Here is a 20,285-nt window from a genome sequence, read left to right as displayed (position 1 = left end):
ATTTATTTTATTTTTTCTTCTTCCCCAATTGAAAATTTTCGACTTCCATACTAATGAGCTCCTACTTGCAAATCATCGCAACCTCTAAATGAGCCAATAAGAAGCTAATTTTTGGTACATATCAATTTTTGATCATAATGAAACAAGAGAAAAACCTGGGGAGCGAAAATAAAAAACCTTTTTTTTCTCTCCATACATTCGGGAACCACCCTATTGTCAATACATGTCGCGACGAACGAAAGTCTAATGCTCAACAATTTATAGCTAATATTACAATAGTATTAATCAGTTACTCTTTTTTCAATTCCTTCTGCTTGTAATATAAGTTGTAAACTGTTTTAATATTACATTTTTGGCAGACGAGACACTGTTCACACCTAGTGTCGAGTGGTATTGATATTTTACGCTATTTGACGCGTGATTGACGCTAGATGTCACTACAAATAACTTGCATTTACTCATGTATGGAGTTACAACCAAATACTATGTAAACTCTACGAGTTAATACGTGCAGCTCGGTGCCAAAGTTGGCAACATGCACACTAGCGCTCCTAGCGGCATGAGTTGATCAAAATAGTTTAGTTTCATACAGCATAAAATTAAAAAAATTACAAATTCTTATTTTTTTGTTTTATTCCGTCTAAAAATGTTAAAGTAGATCAAGTAATAGCATTTTCTATTTTAATTTACTCAAATAAAAGTCTGAACAACTACTTTGATCAACTCGAACCGCTAGATGGCGCTAGTAAAATTGTTGCCGCTCAATTGTATGGGAAACGTCAGAAGCTGCACGTATTAACTCTAGAGTTTATATAGTATTTGTTACAACTCTTTCCTAACTTATTCCTCTATGCTGATATTGGGCTAAGTAAGTGTTGGCAACATTGGTATTGGAAATATTCCTAATTCAAAATAGTTTCCGATTGTTTACTTGTTTCCATGAAAACAATAATGTTTCTCTTCTAAATTGCTCTCCAAACCTATCGGTCGTAATGTCTAAATAAAGCCAATTTTTTCCTACCAAGGAATTTTAATTTACAGTCCACCAACCATGGCCCTCTAGCATTGCTCTCGCCAGTAAGACATTGTTAGTGTTTATTTTATTTTTTTATTTATGTCACCTATTACTCCGAGACTGGTCCGATTTCAATAATTTTAAAAATGAAGTTATGTTAGTGTAACGACTCAGCCACGACATTGGTCTAAGCGCGACAGCGGTGAGCGGCGGCCATACATTGGAGCGAGACACAGCGATGGGACTTTTCATTCGCACTCACCGCTGTCGCGCTTAGACCAATGTCGTGGCTGAGCCGTTAGTGTGCGGCCCTCGTGCACGCTTATATCGGGCGTTTTGCGGGACGGGGCGTGCTGCGTGTATATCAAACAAAACAATTGAAGCTCATACAAGTGTGCTAACTCCCCGCTGCGTAGCGCGCACAGGGGCCACCCCGCCCCGCTTCACACGTCCACTCAGACCTTACATTTAGATATAGCAAGCGATATTCATATATCGTTTCATACAGTTAATAAAATCAAATTACTATAAAAGTGTTTTTTAGGCCATGTTTAAAATAGTACATTACGATACAAGTGCGTAAAAAAGGAAGTTACGAATTTCCTTTTCGCACGTGTATCGTACGACGTTTTTCAGTTCAGATGAGCCTTCGAAGTTTCGACCTGGCATATAATGAACCACTTCTCGAACTAGTGCGTAAAAAAAACACCATCTGTACTGAAAAAATCTTTAAAATATAAGTTTTTTTTTTAAATACACTTACGAATAGAGATAAAAGATTGAAGAACTGATGGCCGTTGGTCTTATGATTCTATCTGTAGTGCAAATTCAGGAGTTTCAACTCAAAACTTGTCAAAAATAGATGAAAACCGTGTGGGGACAGAATTTTTTAAACATGGCCTAAAAAAACACTTTTTTAGTAATTTGATTTTATTTAACAGTGTTAAATACATGAAATCAGCATGTTTGGATTAACCTTTGACTTTTCTAAGTAAGAGATTTTAATTTTAAAGTAATTAAAACAAAAGTTATGACCAAAAAACCAATTTTTTACCCTAAAATTGTTCAACTTTGATGCCAATGTGAAGTAATTATGAGATACTATTTTGTTTAAAGACGAAAACTATCATAATATCAATGGATACAAATCGAAATAAAATAGTACTAACAAAATGTGTGATGGCGTTGACTCCTAATCCCAGTCTGTTCTTCGAGTTACCTGCAAATAAATATGCAACTATGTAATAATTTATCATTACTGTATAGTGAGTAATATCACTGCAATCTGCAGGTTCACCAGCTTGTTGTGGTTATACAGAGCCTCCTCGTAGGAGAATGTGAATAACTTTATTGATAGAAAGACACTTGACCATGACCTTGAGAAGGTCAAACAACTGACCTTGCCCTTGAGGTGCACCAGCTTGTGGTTGTACAGAGCCTCCTCGTAGGAGAATACGAATAACTTTATTGATAGAAACACACTTGACCATGACCTTGTGAAGATCACACATCTGGCCCTCCCCTTGGGGTGCACCAGCTTGTTGTGGTTGTACAGAGCCGCCTCGTAGGAGAATGTGGACGAGCAGAGACTGCAGTGGAAGAACTAACCATTATATATATATTATGGTTCCCCTTGTTTTGGCATAATTTTGTAATCAAGAATTATTTTTGGCATAATCTATATTGGCTTAATTTACCATTCGCATAATTTGTTGTGGCATAGTATAGTTACGCATTAATTTGTCTAGTCATATTTTTGTTTGTCCTAATATATTTTCTGCATAAAGGTTATTCGTCGAATGGTTTTTATGCATACATTATTTGTGCATAACATTGTTCAGTCGAAATTTACCACGCAGAATGTTTATCATAGGTCATTCTACTATATTAATGTTGCAGTTCTAACCTAACCTAGCCGACTGTCCTGACAGCATTTAGTATGGGTGGTTATTCTGATTTCCAGAAATATGCCAAGTACAATTATGCGAATCAATTTTATTCATAAATACAATCGGCGTAAACAGTATGATGCGAACTTATTTTTGGACAAAGCAATATTCGAATTATTACAGATTCTGACAAATAAGTTTTCTGCTAAATTAAAATTTGTCGAAAACTGATTATGCGAAGTCTGTTATGCGAAAATCGTTTCGGACAGTTAAAGGTATGCTAAATAGAGGGAACCCATATATTATATATATTGGGGACACCTTACACAGATCAACTTAGCCCCAAACTAAGCAAAGCTTGTACTATGGGTGCTAAGCGACGATATACATACTTAACCCTTTACCGCATGTGACGTATGCAATATTTGTTCAAATTGGAACTGTAACAGCTGTCAGTAGAATAGAATTTATAACGCTAGAACTGCTGGGCATTCGTGGTATAGCATGGAATTGGTTTAAAAGCTACCTTACAAGCCGGAGACAGTGTGTGAGACTCGGCACCCTACTTAGTGACTCAACTCCGATAACCTTTGGTGTACCACAAGGCAGCATCCTCGGCCCAACCCTATTCCTAATTTACCTCAATGATTTAATCTCCTTACCGCTCAGCCACGCTGAAATTATCTGCTACGCAGACGATACTGCTCTGCTGTTCCACGATATCTCCTGGGAGCGTTGCTTTGCTGTAGCTGAGGCAGGTTTATCTTTGATCGCCAAATGGCTTGCAGACAACCTGCTCTCTCTTAATACTTCAAAAACGAAATATTTATGTTTCCATAAAACGGCTTCTTCTGCCCCCAGTACTCGACGAAACCTCACGCTTTACTGTGACAATTCTACTACTCTCTCTCAAAGGACACGCGATGTAGTCAGTAACAGCAGAACCATAAAGTACCTAGGCATTACACTCGATGAAAACCTAAATTTCAAAAAACACATCGATGTCCTGTCGTCAAGAGTCAGAAAAGTCGTTTTTATTATGAAGCTATTGCGAAATTCTGCTTCAAAGAAGCTGCTAAAGCTCATTTACATATCCATTTGTGAATCGATCCTATCGTACTGCATTGGCGTATGGGGTGGTTGCTCTAGCTCTGCGCTACTACCCCTTGAAAGGGCCCAAAGGTTTGTGCTTAAAGTCATGCTTGGAAAGCCCCGATGGTTTCCAACGGTCACTCTTTATAAGGATGCGGACGTCCTCAGTGTGAGGAAATTACTAATACTTCGCGTCTCAATTCACACACATCGAAAAACTATAAATTCTGAAGAATACACCTCATTAATCCGTAATAGAACCTTTAAAATTCCTATTCCCACCACAAAAACAGTGTTCGCTAGACGTTTCCCTAACTTTCTCCATCCACATATTTATAACTCTGTAGTTAAATCATGTAACATATCTAAAAAGTCCCCTTTAGAAGCTAAACATGTAATTAAGAACTGGTTAATAGTTATTTGTTATACAAGGGGGCAAAGTTGTATTTTAACGCCGAGTGTGGAATTGAAAAACGAGCAAGTGAAAGGATTCTATAGTTGAACCACGAGCAAAGCGAGTGGTTCGAGAATAGAATCCTGAACTTGCGAGTTTTTTAACACACGAGAAGTAAAATACATTTGCACCCGAGTGTAACACAAAACTTTTCCCCTCATTATAGCGAGGAAACTACAACGCAAAAAATGCGTTTATCACTGCTTCTAGTAGTTCCACAGGTGGTAAATCATCTTTATTACTAGATTCACCTACTTTTATCAATTTTAAAACAACTAATTTGACTTTATTTAAGGTCAAATTACTTTACCCACTAGTGGATAAAATGAGTTTTTACCCGCTGGTATTAAAGGACAAAACACGTGTTTCCTAGCTAGTGAGGGGAAAAAGATCTTAACTATAGACAAATTGAAATGCTGCTGAAAGTCATCACCTGACCGCTCACAAATGTACACACACACACACACACACACATACACACACACACACACACACATACACACAGACACACACACCCACACTCGCACACAGTCACACACAACTATCTTATTGTTAACGCATAATTTTAATATTACTAGAATACCAAAATGTTATGTTCACCTTATTTTGGCTGCCACGTGACAGGCTTAGCCTAGTGTGGGGCCACGGGACAAATAATGTACGATTGTATTAATTTCTTTTAACAATAAACTATTCTATTCTATTCTAACGGCCAAATATGGAACAATATGCGGTAAAGGGTTAAATAGATAAATACATACTTATATACATAGAAAACATCCATGACTCAGGAACAAATGTCTGTGCTCATCACACAAACAAATGCCCTTACCGGGATTCGAACCCGGGACCGCGGCTCAGCAGGCAGGGTCACTACCGACTGAGCCAGACCGGTCGTCTGAGCCAGACCATGAGCCATGACCATGACCTTGAGAAGGTCAACAACTGACCTTGCCCTTGAGGTGCACCAGCTTGTTGTGGTTGTACAGAGCCGCCTCGTAGGAGAAGGTAGACGAGCAGAGACTGCAGTGGAAAGGTCTCTCCCCTGTGTGACTCCGCATGTGACCCTCCAGGGTCTTTTTTGTCTGAAATAAATAAATAAGGATCAAACTCACAGATGTAGCAAAGAGAATCGAGTATTATAGAGAGTTACTGTCAAAGTATAATGTGTAATCACAGTGCATAGACTGCCATCTCTTGACACAGGCTTAAAACTTTTGACCCTCAGTTTTACTTACAAAATTTTGTGGTGAAGCGCAGAAGAACGTAAAATACTCGCTAACGAAGATCCGCAAAATGTAACATGTGTTAGGTTATGTTTAAAGCAAGCGAAATATTGTTTTTAAGTACTTGATTTTTTTTAAATATTATTACAGGATTTTATTTAAAATTTCATTAGAATTTTATCAATTTTATAAAAAATTTCATCAAATTCTATTTCGTATTGTGGACGCTGTCATGTGTCAAAAAGAGGTTCTTACTGCTCTGGGACAATATTTATGCCGGTGACTAATACTAAGTATATAAGAAATGTGTGGTGTCGCATATCGTCACTACTTTTAAAAAATCTCGTATCTCACGCTGTTCCTCAAAGTTAAAACGCAGTAAGTCTATATGCATTCCATACATACTTACTACAATTTTCTTTTCATTGCCAGACGAAGATACAAGTTTTTTTAAAAGTAGTGACGATATGTTACCGTGTACGCCTTGCCGCAGGTGTCACACACGTGATTACGCACGGAGCGTAGGTTACGGTGCACCATGCGTATGTGTGTGCGCAGCACCGGTTTCGACGAGCACGCCTGAAAAGGATAGATCAATGTTTTCATCATTATCATTGGTTGCATTGCAAAGAGGTTCAAGTATAGGCTTGCTATACTTAAAATAAAATATTTTATGCAGTGCACGAAATAAAGCACCACATAATTAAAAGTAAAATGTGGACAGTAATTACTTTTAAACATAATTTCTGTTTAATAAGTCAAGCAGAAAGATATAAAGTAAATAAATTGACCGTGACGTCACTCCTCAGTATTTCATAGTAATTCCATATTAGCAAATCGTTTTGACAGTCCTTAAAAAGAAGCTGATTTGACTAGTAGGAAACTAGCCTATTATAGAGAGTTACTGTCGAAGTAAAATGTGTAATCACAGTGCATAGACTGCTCTCTCGACACAAGCTTAAAACTTTTGAACCTCAGTTTTGACAATTCGGCCCATATTGTTAGCTTGATATGTGTTAAAATATCAGATATTAATATTAGCGCCATCTAGCCGAGCGATCCCCAAAGGTGTAACGCTATCTACCACCTACCCGTCATCTAGGCCACCGTACCTTTTTCTCTATGGCTTTGAGGTATGTTCTTTTCTTAGACTTTATCCGTCTATACGGAGTTACATATGTCTTTGATATTAGCAAATCGTTTTGACAGTTCTTAAAAAGAATTAAGCTGATTTGACTAGTAGGAAACTAGCCTGTTATGTATGGGTATTTACTCACAAAATCACAGTCAGGCATCGTGCAGCGTATAGGCGTCACTTTCAAATGTACGGCAACGTTGTGCTCCTCAAGTCTCGATGCTTTCAGGAACTTCTTGTCGCACAGGGGACATTTGTACCTGGAGTGTCACAAAAAACATTTAAGTCTAGTTTATTATTTTGACAATATGCGACAAGATGTGTAAGATCATTTTGTAAAAGAGCAGAATTATCTAATGAATTAACTTTGGTAAAATCTTCATATCGTCAGCAGCATAGCAACTTGGCAAACTGGAAGCAATTACTGATGCCATTAACAAATATATCGTCACTACTTTTAAAAAATCTCGTATCTCACGCTGCTTCTCAAAGTTAAAACGCAGTAAGTCTATATGCATTCCATACATACTTACTACAATTCTCTTTTCATTGACAGACGAAGATACAAGTTTTTTTAAAAGTAGTGACGATATAAGGTCTAGTTTACCCTTCCGGTTGGAATGTCAGATGGCAGTCGCTTTCGTAAAAACTAGTGCCTACGCCAAATCTTGGGATTAGTTGTCAAAGCGGACCCCAGGCTCCCATGAGCCGTGGCAAATGCCGGGATAACGCAAGGAGAATGATATTTTTTTTATACCACGTCGGTGGCAAACAGGTATACGGCCCGCCTGATGGACAGCGGTCACCGTAACCTATGGACGCCTGCAACTCAAGGGGTATCACGTGCGCGTTGCCGACCCATTAGAAACTTGTACACTCCTTTTTTGAAGAACCCCATACTGTAGTTCAAATGTATACTTACTTCAGTTTTTCGGGATCTATATGCTTCAAATTATACTTCTTGTGCTGGTAATACGACATGCGGTTCTTGAACGTCATATCGCACTGAAATATAATTTAGCAGTTTAATACAATACAATTAATACATTACATAACATCACATTGCGCGCCTCAAATTTTTAACCCCCGACGCAAAAACAACGGGGTGTTATAAGTTTGACGTGTCTGTCTGTCTGTCTGTTTGTTTGTCTGTCTGTGTGTGTGTCTGTCTGTAGCTGATGAACGGATGGACCGATTTAGATTTAGTTTTTTTTGTTCAAAAGCTGAGTTAGTCGGGAGTGTTCTTATCCATGTTTCATGAAAATCGGTCTACTATGTCGCGATCGAGGGTTTTTTCAAAATTTTAATTTTGTGGTTATTTCAGTATTTTTCTACTAATAAGGCCTGCCAGAGTATAATTGTAATAGTTACCTCAAGGCAATATAGTCTGGCGGGGGCTGCGTGCGTCACCAAATGGACCTCCATGGCCTTTTTGAACAGGAACTGTTTGTCGCAATGCGGGCAAGAGTATTCCTTCTCTCCACGGTGAATGCTAGAGACAAACGTATTTGTGTTAAAATAGTACATTTAAAAATTTATTATTACAATTTTAAATTCAAAGTAGAAATCTAATATTTAAAAATATTATAGTTAAAATAGAAATCTAATATATATTATGTTTCGGTTACCGCGATAGTTACTCATGAAATAAAACTATGGAAACGGATTAAGTCACGTATAATGAATTTACAATTCATCCCGACATTTCGAACACTTTACAGTGTTCGTGATCAACGGGTGAGTGAGGGTGACTGAGGAAAAGTTACAATGTGGAAAAACTACCCACAACTCGTGTTGATTTAAAACACTCCCTTCGGTCGTGTTTTAATTTATCGCCACTCGTTTCGAACTTCCTTTTCGCACATGTATCGTAAGACGTTTTTAGTACAGATGGCCATCCGAAGTTTTGACCTGACATATAATGAACCACTTCTCGTACTAGTGCGTAAAAAAAACACCATCTGTACTGTAAAATGATTTAAAAAGTTAAAACTCCCGTAATATCAGCAAAGAGGGATAATTAAGGGAAGAGTTGTAACTCCATCAGTAAATGTGAGTTATTTGTACAGGCATAGTTAAGTGACATCTAGCGGCAATCACGCGTCAAATAGCGTGAATTATCAGTGCCTCTACTCGATATTAAGTGGCAGCAGTGTCGCGTCTGCCAAAAATGTAATATTAGAACAGTTTACAACTTATATTACAAGCAGAAGGAATTGACAACAGAATACTGATTAATACTATTGTAATATCAGCTAAAAATTGGTGAGCATTAGACTTCGTTCGTCACGACATCTATTGACAAGTAGCAGTACTGATAAAAATTACGCTAGTTGACGCGTGTTTGACGCTAGATGTCACTACAAATAACTCGAATAACTCGCATTTACTGATGTATGGAGTTACAACTCTTCCCTTACTTATACCTCTATGTCTAAATAAATAAAAAACCGGCCAAGAGCGTGTCGGGCCACGCTCAGTGTAGGGTTCCGTAGTTTTCCGTATTTATCTCAAGAACTACTGAACCTATAAAGTTCAAAACAATTTTCCAAGAAAGTGTTTATAAAGTTCTACTTTTGTAATTTTTTTCATATTTTTTAAACATATGGTTCAAAAGTTAGAGGGGGGGGACACACTTTTTTTTCCTTTAGGAGCGATTATTTCCGAAAATATTGATATAATCAAAAAACGATCTTAGTAAACCCTTATTCATTTTTAAATACCTATCCAACAATATATCACACGTTTGGGTTGGAATGAAAAAAAAAATCAGTCCCCACTTTACATGTAGGGGGGGGGTACCCTAACAAAGCATTTTTTTCCACTTTTTATATTACCACTTTGTCGGCGTGATTGATATACATATTGGTACCAAATTTCAGCTTTCTAGTGCTAACGGTCACTGAGATTATCCGCGGACGGACGGACGGACGGACGGACGGACAGACACAGACAGACATGGCGAAACTATAAGGGTTCTTAGTTGACTACGGAACCCTAAAAACTTACAACAAATGCGTCCTGAGCGAGGCGCGGTCCCCGAACGTTTTGCCGCACAGCTCGCATTTCTGCCGCTCCGCGTGGTTTTTCATGTGGTTGCGGAGTCTAGCGAGCGACCTGACAACACAACATCATTACTACATTGTAATATTAAAGAGAATGGAGTATATGAGAAAATGGCTAATGCGCGAACTTTAACCAGACCAAAGTTTTAGTGTGATCCGCCGCTATTGTACACAGCGTCATCTATGAATAGTTTACACTAACTAATGTAACTATATGAGACCATGCTTACTCAAGAGTGACACCGCATCGTCGACACGTGTGCGTCGGCGCGGCGCCGTGCGCGCGCGCCGCGTGATCCGCCGCGACGGCCGCGCGCGACGACAGCTCGCCGCATTCTACGCAGCGCCATCTGTGTGTACAACACAACAGTGAGAAAAACCATATGGCTGTGAAGAATGTAAAATCAATTCGTTTTTGTCTTATTTGATTTTTAGCCCGAGTACGGACCAAATAAGCAAGTAAAATATAATCAGATTCAAATTCAACAATTCATTCAATTATAAACACAATTATATACATTAAGTATTATATAAATTCGAATATAAGATTTTTTAAAGTACCTAGGGTTTATCACGAAAATTGAATGGTCTTGCCTCAGCATAAATACTGATCTTCCGGCGAGACAAGACATATATATGAATAATTATGGGCCACAACCTGTATATAAGTACCAAAGAGGATCGAGTATTATAGAGAGTTGCTGTCAAAGTAAAATGTGTAATCACAGTGCATAGACTGCCATCTCTCGACACAGGCTTAAAACTTTTGAACCTCAGTTTTGACAATTTGGCCCATATTGTTAGCTTGATGTGTTAAAATGTAAAATTTTAATATTAGCGCCATCTAGCCGAGTGTTCCCCAAAGGTGTTAACGCCATCTAGGCCACTGTACCTTATTCTTTATGGTTCTTAGGTACGTTTTTTTCTTAGTCTTTATCCGTCTACACGGAGTTACATGTCTTTGATAAGTACATAATTTTCCAATGCTCAAAAGGTTTTGATTAGCTATAATATTTGAAGTCGTGCACAATAATTTGCGAGCAAAACATTACATTTCTAGTCACAATTCAATAGACATTCTAGTTAGTATTAGTACTAATACTAACCTGACCCGGTGTCTCCTCTTATGCGCGACCAAGGCGTGGTTGTCGCGGCATCTTACGTGACACACTGGACACTCCGCGGAACCCGCAGTCTGTTATATAAAATAAAGAAAAATTACAAAAAAATACAACATAAAGAAAGAGGTAGGGCATAGCGAATGATATTCCGCTTTGTGTGGTAGGGCACAGCACAGCGGATATCATCTCGCTCGAATCTAGAGCAGAGCCCGACTGGGGTAGTACCTCCGCCTTACAGAAGACCGCAGCCAAATAGCACTAGACCCTACTCATAGTGTTGTGTTCCTGCCGGTGAGTAAGGCTGCCAGAGCTCAACGAGGGTGCGGTGTGCTGATGACGGGAGGACTTACGGAACTAACTTGTTCCGTCTATTGTCCTTTGAGTCGTCGGCAACACGAACCCTCCTTAGAACTTGTACACTCCTTTTTGCTGTGTACTTAACACAGCAAAAAGGAGTGTACTACTGTATTGTGTAAGACGTAGTATAAAAAAAATAACAATCATCATCATGAGGTTCACTTTATGACAGTGCTAGTTTTCGAGAGAAACTGCTCAAGTTACTTAAGAAAACACCGAAATCACCATAAATGTGCCTTTAAAAATTGAGGTGTACCCTCAACTCTTCATGGATCAATGGGAATCATTAGCACAGCTCCAGATTAATATGGGACCAACTTGGAGGTGGCTCCTTTCAAATAAAAAAACCGGCCAAGAGCGCGTCGGGCCACGCTCAGTGTAGGGTTCCGTAGTTTTCCGTATTTTTCTCAAAAACTACTGAACCTATCAAGTTCAAAATAATTTTCCTAGAAAGTCTTTATAAAGTTCTACTTTTGTGATTTTTTTTAATATTTTTTGAACATATGGTTCAAAAGTTAGAGGGGGGGGGACGCACTTTTTTTTGCTTTAGGAGCGATTATTTCCGAAAATATTAATATTATCAAAAAACGATCTTAGTAAACCCTTATTCATTTTTAAATACCTATCCAACAATATATCACACGTTGGGGTTGGAATGAAAAAAAATATCAGCCCCCACTTTACGTGTAGGGGGGTACCCTATTTTTTTTTTCCATTTTTTTTTGCACTTTGTCGGCGTGATTGATATACATATTGGTACCAAATTTCAGCTTTGGTTGTCTAATTTGAACCGGTGGCTCAACCCGAGTATGCAGTCACAGTGACTCGCAAGTAAATACTAGATACTAGACATACTTACAGTCACTGTTACCTACGAGTAAATACTAGGTGCCTGATACTTACAGGGACGTGTTTAATAGCCATGTGGTTGTCCAGTTTGAACAGGTGGTTAAACCCGAGTATGCAGTCACAGTGACTCGCAAGTAAATACTAGATACTAGACATACTTACAGTCCCTGTTACCTGCGAGTAAATACTAGGTGCCTGATACTTACAGGGGCGTGTTTAGCCATGTGGTTGTCCAGTTTGAAGCGGTGGTTGAACCCGAGTATGCAGTCACAGTGACTCGCAAGTAAATACTAGATACTAGTGACATACTTACAGTCCCTGTTACCTACGAGTAAATACTAGGTATTTCAATTCAATTTCAATTTCAAATATTTATTCAAGTAGGCTTAATTAAATAAGCTCTTTTGACATGTCATACAAAATATTAACAATTACAGCTTAAGAATTACAGATAAGTATTACAATAATAATTATATTACAGGTATCCGATACTTACAGGGGCGTGTTTAGCCATGTGGTTGTCCAGTTTGAACCGGTGGTTGAACCCGAGTATGCAGTCACAGTGACTCGCAAGTAAATACTAGATACTAGACATACTTACAGTCCCTGTTACCTGCGAGAAAATACTAGGTGCCTGATACTTACAGGGGCGTGTTTAGCCATGTGGTTGTCCAGTTTGAAGCGGTGGTTGAACCCGAGTATGCAGTCACAGTGACTCGCACTAGATACTTGTAAAATACTAGCGAAACTAAAAGCGCTGGTGGCCTAGCGGCAAGTACGTGCGACTTTCGTTCCGGAGGTCGCGGGTTCGAACCCCGGCTCGCACCAATGAGTTTTTCGGAATGTATGTGCGAAATGTCATTTGATATTTACCAGTCGCTTTTCGGTGAAGGAAAACATCGTGAGGAAACCGGACTAATTCCAACAAGGTCTAGTTTACCCTTCGGGTTGGAAGGTCAGATGGCAGTCGCTTTCGTAAAAACTAGTGCCTACTCCAAATCTTGGGATTAGTTGTCAAAGCGGACCCCAGGCTCCCATGAGCCGTGGCAAATGCCGGGATAACGCAAGGAGGATGATGATGACTTGTGAAATACTTACGTCACAGAGACTCATGAGTAAATACTAGGTGCCTGATACTTACAGGGGCGTGTTTAGCCATGTGGTTGTCCAGTTTGAACCGGTGGTTAAACCCGAGTATGCAATCGTCACAGCGATATTCGTGGCGGGTGAAAACTATACTTTCTCGTGCGCGTTGCCTTTCTGCTTCTACCTGAAACGATACATAATATAAATAAACTCAACCATGTAGTCCTAAACGGGGTAGGCAGAGCACATGAAACTGCTCCAGTTTAAGTGCCACTCTTGGAAGTTAAGGAGTTGAGAGGAAGTTAAAGAAGCCGCAGCGATTTTTAAACATATGGTTCAAATGTTAGAGGGGGGGGGACACTTTTTTCGTTTAGGAGCGATTATTTCCGAAAATATTAATATTATCAAAAAACGATTTTAGTAAACCCTTATTCATTTTTAATTACCTATCGAACAATATATCACACGTTGGGGTTGGATTAAAAATAAAAATCAGTCCCCACTTTACATGTAGGGGGGGTACGCTAATATTAATATTTGACATTTTAACACATATCAAGCGAAGAATATGGGCCAAATTGTCAAAACTGAGGTTCAAAAGTTTTAAGCCTGTGTCAGGAGATGGCAGTCTATGCACTGTGATTACACATTTTACTTCGACAGTAACTCTCTATAATACTCGATCCTCTTTGATGTAGGTAAGAATGAAAGGCGGCATTTTGTGAACATCAAAGCAGTGAGCCTTCTGTACCTACTTGTATTTCTACTATTATATATTCTGTGTAATTGTTATTACTCACCTCATCCCAACTAAGTACTACCATCTCTATCTGCCCTTCTTTCACATTGAGCTGGGCTAAATTCCTGTCGACCCGGGGGTTGTTTACCACCCCCGGCGCTTTCTCTCGTTTGCGGCGCTTTTTCACCGATTTGTCTTCTGTAAAAAAAATAATTTGGGTTTTTCTTAGTGATATCAAAGACATATCGTCACTACTTTGAAAAAATCTCGTATCTCACACTGCTCCTCAAAGTTAAAACGCATTAAGTCTATAGGCATTCCATACATACTTATTAAATTTATTTTTTCATTGACAGAAGAAGATACAATTTTTTTTCAAAGTAGTGACGATATTAAATGTGCCATAAATGAACTTTTGGCAAAAAACTTATTATTTTATCCTATTTACTAATATCTACATTGTAGTACAGTCAAGTGCAAAAATACGTATCGAAATAATCGTCTCATAAATATGGTACTACGCTCTTATTACACCGGACTAAGATGCTATAGGACATATTTTTGAGTAAGATGTGTACACCCATATTTTTACACTTGACTGTACACCAACTCATTTGTTTTGGTTCTAAATAAATTAAATAAGTCGATAACGTTATAATCGCCGACTGTACCTTTCCTTCAACAATCATAGTTGTCCTACTCATAGTGTTGTGTTCCTGCCTGTGAGTAAGGCTGCCAGAGCTCAACGAGGGTGCGGTGTGCTGATGACGGGAGGACTTACGGAACTGACTTATTCCGTCTATTGACCTTTGAGTCGTCGGCAACCCGAACCCTCCTTGGAACTTGTGCACTCCTTTTTACGGTGTATTTAACGCAGCAAAAGGGAATGCACAAGTTTCTAATGGGGTAGCAATGCGCATGTGACACTCTTTGAGTTGCTTTCCATCGGGCGGGCCGTACGCTTGTTTGCCACCGATGTAGTATAAAAAAAACATCTACTGCTCTCCGAGACGTGTCTAAAAACCCCTTACTAGATGGAGATACGACTTTTCCTATGACCACCTTTCTGCTCCATCAGGTCAGCTCCATGATACCATAAAATTGCACTGTCACGTGATTTACATGTGTGCAAAATTTCAACTCAATCGGAAACCGGGAAGTGGGTCAAATTTAGCTTCTACGTTTTGATGCACACTAACATTACTAACAAGTGAAGTTGAATAAAAACTTATTGAAAAAACGAAGGAAACCCTTTTCACACTACATTTCGTCACTACTTTTAAAAAAACTTGTATCTTCGTCTGTCAATGAAAAGAAAATTGTAGTAAGTATGTATGGAATGCATATAGACTTACTGCGTTTTTACTTTGAGGAACAGGGTTGAGATATGAGATTTTTTAAAAGTAGTGACGATTTGTACCTGTTTCATCCTTTCCCAAAGACTCCTTCATCTCCATCTCTTTCTTCTGCTTGTTACTAGGTTTGAGTGGTTCATCGTCAGAATCGTTGAATTCCTCTTTTTTCCGTTTTTTCTTTTTCTTCTTTTTTTTAATGAGAGCACACTCTTTTGTGGCTAGTACGTCGTCAGTCTTAGTTTCAGTCTGAAAATCATTTATCTATATCAAAGACATATATAACTCCGTATAGACAGATAAAGTCTAAGAAAAAAACGTACCTCAGTACCATACAGAAAAAGGTACGGTGGCCTAGATGGCATTACACCTTTGGGGTACGCTCAGCTAGATGGCGCTAATATTAATATTTGACATTTTAAAACATATCAAACTAAGAATATGGGCCAAATTGTCAAAACTGAGGTTCAAAAGTTTTAAGCCTGTGTCGAGAGATGGCAGTCTATGCACTGTGATTACACATTTTACTTTGACAGTAACTCTCTTTAATACTCGATCCTCTTTGATCTATATTATTAATATTATAAATGGGAAAGTGTGTGCCTGTTAGTTTGTCCGTCTTTCACGGCAAAACGGAGCGACGATTTGTCGTGTTTTTTTAACTGGAGATAGTTGAAGGGATGGAGAGTGACATAGGCTACTTTTTGTCTCTTTCTAACCCCCCACTTTCCTAAAATGGAAGGTGGAAGTTTTTATGGAGCACTCCGCAATTTTAGAAATTTTGCGCGAGCGAAGCCGCGAGTAAAAGCTAGTATAGAATATAGAAAAGAAAATACAGCTCTGGACACACCACCACCTAAGGCACTGGTCCCACGGCGAGCTAGTAAGCTATGAGCTATCGGCTATAAAAACGAACAAAAGATAAGCACTCCCGTGCAAATAAAAGAGACACGGCGATTTTGATAGCTCACCGCTGGGCGAGTAACTATAAACATCGCCGTGTCTCTTTTATTTGCACGGGAGTGATTATCTTTTGTTCGTTTTTATAGCCGATAGCTCATAGCTTACTAGCTCGCGGTGGGACCAGTGCGTGCCTAGTCAACATTCAAATCATTTAGTTTTCAAATTTGATAGAAGCGAGCAAGCGATGAGCTACCCGCCATAGAAACGAACAAAAGATAGTCCCCCCCCCGTATCAATAAGCAAAGACCCTCCCACTAACGAATAACCACTGTCTCCACCATAGAGGAATAAGTAAGGGAAGAGTTGTAACTCCATACTAAATGCAAGTTATTTGTAGTGACATCTAGCGTCATCCACGCGTCAATCACGCGTCAACTAGCGTAAATTATTAGTACTGCTACTTGTCAATAGATGTCGCGACGAACAAATAGTTTAATGCTCAACAATTTTTAGATAATATTACAATAGTATTAATCAATTCCTTCTGCTTGTAATATAAGAGCAGTTCCCGGCAACTTTGTACATAGCCACGTCAGCAAATTTTAATTGATCCTATTTTGTTACCAACATTTAGTAATATAAGTCGACTTTCGTAAGCTATATACAGGTTAATTGTTATAATTAAGAAAATATAGATACTAGAGAACCTTAATGACGAAATAAAACTTAATAAAATCTCAATTCATCAACAAAATCTTGGTAACAAAATAGGAATTAATAAAAACAAATTTAACTTTTTCCTTAATTTTTGTACAAACTTTTGGAGAACTGCTGATAAGTTGTAAACTGTTTTAATATTACATTTTTGGCAGACGCGACACTGTTGACACCTAGTGTAGAGTAGTGGTACTGATAATTTATGCTATTTGACGCGTGGATGGCGCTAGATGTCACTACAAATAAGTCAAAAAACTTGCATTTACTGACGTATGGAGTTACAACTCTTCCCTTACTCATTCCTCTATGGTCTCTAAAATTTTTCTTGGGAATATAATACTCAAACAAAAGCATACAACTAAAAGTAATTTAAAAATACTCACGAATTCATCTTTATCATCTATCAAACTATTATCATCATAAAACCTGTCATTGTCAAAATCATTATCTTCAATTTTTATAGTAAAGGAACACTGACTTTCATTTTCATTTGTACCGTCTTTGACGGTGAAATCTTTTTCAATATTTGTTTCATTTGTATGTTCATTTATGTTTATAAAATTTGTACTGTCACCGAAGGTTGTAGTTTCAATTGATAAGATTTTATCTTCTGTATGATGATAGTGGTAGTTTTCTGTTGTGTTTATAATTGTTTTTAAATTTGATAGTGGCGTGATCTGTGTACTTTGATAAACCTGTAAAATTGAGACATATTCATTATAAATGATTGTAAGTTGCATTACCACATACAGATGAGCAGGGCCTGTAACTTTCATGCCAATGACATAAACTTGACGTCATGCTGCATATATAATTATTCAAATCGTTTTATTGTAATTATTAATCATTATTCATATATCAATTTAATCATGTACAAATGACTTCAAAAGTAAGCTACTCATACATGAAAAGGAAAAAAATTGTTTTGTTTTTACAATTTATTGATATATGGTAACAAAACTATTTATTAATTAATAATTACATTTACTTTAAACATATCAAGTAGGTATTAATTATTTATTTATTTATTTAACCTTTGTTGCACAACATAAAGTACAAATGGCGAACTTAATGCCTTAAGGCATTCTCTACCAGTCAACCATTGGACCAAACAGAAACTTACAATTGGTGCGGAAAATAAAACAGAAATTTAAATAGATATAAGTCACTATCTAAATACTATATGCATCATCATCATCATCAATATACATACATAAATAAGTACAAGTAGTAAGTAGTGACATGGATCGGGACATGTGGCGATCTCTCGTTTCGGAGGCCAAGATTCACTTTGGATCACTGAGCCACAATAGTTAGTTTTAGTTTTTTTAGTAAGTAGTAGTAGTAGTATTTCACGTATGAATAGATTAGTTTTGAAGCCATGATTAAAATGATTGATGAATAATGATTAATTATTAAATAAAACTCTCGAATCATCCTATATGCAGGGTGACATCAAATTTATGTCATCGGCATGAAAGTAACGGGCCCTACACATGACCATGAGGATACAGCAAGAAAGTAAAGATTATAGAAGCTTAGCAATTTATTGGTAAAATTAGTGTTTAAGTAATTGGATAGACCCGTTAAATGTAACCATTTAGGTTTACTAAGTAGATATTCAATTTCTCATCTTGTTATATTTCTTGCAGCTCTTATTGATTGCTGTTTGGCCCAAAGGTTAGCTAATAGAGAATGCCTTCTGGTATTAAGTTCGCCTTTTGTTTTTTTTTTTACTGCGCAATAAAGTTTAGATAAATAAATAAATGTAGTGACTATAACATATTTCGTTTTCAAAAATTTGATAGTGGCTAATACAGAAAAATAAAAAAATTAAAGTAATGCAAAAATTATAAGAAGTGTACAAGTTTCTAATGGGTCGGCAACGCGCATGTGACACCCCTTGAGTTGCAGGCGTCCATAGGTTACGGTGACCGCTTTCCATCAGGCGGGCCGTATACCTGTTTGCCACTGATGTGGTATTAAAAAAAAAGATATTTACCATATACTGAAGCAGACATGTACGGGCAGTCCGGACTTTTCTCCTGAAGCGCAGCATGGACCGTATCTTGGCTATACATTCCCAGCACAGCAACCAATCTTGATTCACCTGGTCCTAAAGAGATCTTTTTTTTTATTAAGTTTTAAGTATATAAAAGAAGGTGGTTTTTACTGTTTTCAAGCCATACTACATGAGTTTTATATGGTAAGTATATTAGGAATATGTAACTAGTAACAACAAAACAGCCCTATGTTTACGTTCAGCGACAATCATCCTCCTTGAGTCATCCCGGCATTCGCCACGGCTCATGGGAGCCTGGGCTACGCTTTGACAACTAATTCCAAGATTTGGCTTAAGCACTAGTTTTACGAAAGCGACTGCCATCTGGCCTTCCAACCCGAGGGGTAACTAGGCCTTATTGGAATTAGTCCGGTTTCCACAGGATGTTTTCCTTCACCGAAAACCGATTGGCAAATATCAAATGACATTTCGCACATAAGTTCCGAAAAACTCATTGGTACGAGCCGGGGTTCGAACCCGCGACCTCCGAATCGAAAGTCGCACGCTCTTACCGCTAGGCCGCCAGCGCTTTACGTTCAGCGACAATATTAAAAGAAAACCTACGTCTTTAAAACTTCATAAAATCATCAACATACAGTATACTTAATAATGCAGTAATGATCGTTATGGTAGAACATGAAGATAGAACCATTGAAATACATTTAAATAGAGGCTTTCATTTAATACTTACTATTGAATCGAGAATTTCCATAAACACTTTTTTATATTCTTCATCGCGAATCGGAGTTAGCTTGCGATCATCACACAGGCATCCCTCGCAAATATAACTTAGTGGCACGTTGTTTAAGCTAGAAGGGTTCATTATGTACGTTACGAAGTTTCAGAATGATTTGTAACTTTTGATTAAGTTCTTAACTTATTTCCTTTATTCCAAACGATACGATACAACAAAAAATCCAAGACTCCAAAACATTGGTTGACATGACGTTGACAGTGACATAAGCAGCACTGTTACCAGCCTAAAAAATGTTGGTTTTCGATGGTGTTCCAAAACGCGTTAGGTTACAAATTGCATGGTCTGCGTCAACACTGCGCATGGTCCTCGAATTTGAATCTCTACCAAAGGTTACATTATACGCCCGTATGGAATCAAATCAATGCGCTGTATAATACTCAGAATGCTCTTTGGCTTAAACCTGGCAGTGTGGTACAGTGATGTGTAACTTAGTTAGCAAGAATATTGCAAACTCGAGTCTTTCTTT

General features: G+C 38.0%; 1 protein-coding gene across 1 annotated transcript; it reads right to left on the bottom strand.

The window, feature by feature from the left end:
* Nucleotides 1-2,118: 2,118 nt before the first annotated feature.
* LOC125239372 (zinc finger protein 425-like) lies at nucleotides 2,119-19,759 on the bottom strand. Its single transcript, XM_048146934.1, has 15 exons — nucleotides 19,754-19,759; nucleotides 19,003-19,116; nucleotides 17,384-17,695; nucleotides 15,449-15,629; nucleotides 14,090-14,226; nucleotides 13,345-13,473; nucleotides 10,983-11,071; nucleotides 10,107-10,226; nucleotides 9,821-9,928; nucleotides 8,183-8,303; nucleotides 7,734-7,816; nucleotides 6,954-7,071; nucleotides 6,151-6,255; nucleotides 5,401-5,535; nucleotides 2,119-2,234 (listed from the first exon to the last, which is right to left on the bottom strand). The coding sequence occupies exons 2-15, from the start codon at nucleotides 19,057-19,059 to the stop codon at nucleotides 2,208-2,210; spliced, it is 1,722 nt and encodes a 573-aa protein (XP_048002891.1). The 5' UTR covers nucleotides 19,060-19,116; nucleotides 19,754-19,759; the 3' UTR covers nucleotides 2,119-2,207.
* Nucleotides 19,760-20,285: the final 526 nt, after the last annotated feature.

Source organism: Leguminivora glycinivorella, chromosome 25 (genome assembly GCF_023078275.1).
Source record: "Leguminivora glycinivorella isolate SPB_JAAS2020 chromosome 25, LegGlyc_1.1, whole genome shotgun sequence".
NCBI lineage: Eukaryota > Metazoa > Arthropoda > Insecta > Lepidoptera > Tortricidae > Leguminivora > Leguminivora glycinivorella.
Note: the sequence above shows the minus strand (reverse complement) of the source record. Positions and strands in the feature narration are given on the sequence as shown.

Coding starts and splice junctions, on each gene's coding strand:
- LOC125239372 (XM_048146934.1), bottom strand. CDS start 19,059: ATGCTGCGCTTCAGGAGAAAAGTCCGGACTGCCCGTACATGTCTGCTT. Junction 7,072..7,733: donor ATAGATCCCGAAAAACTGAA/GTAAGTATACAT, acceptor GTGACACTCCAG/GTACAAATGTCCCCTGTGCG. Junction 2,235..5,400: donor TGGTGCACCTCAAGGGCAAG/GTCAGTTGTTGA, acceptor ATTTATTTGCAG/GTAACTCGAAGAACAGACTG.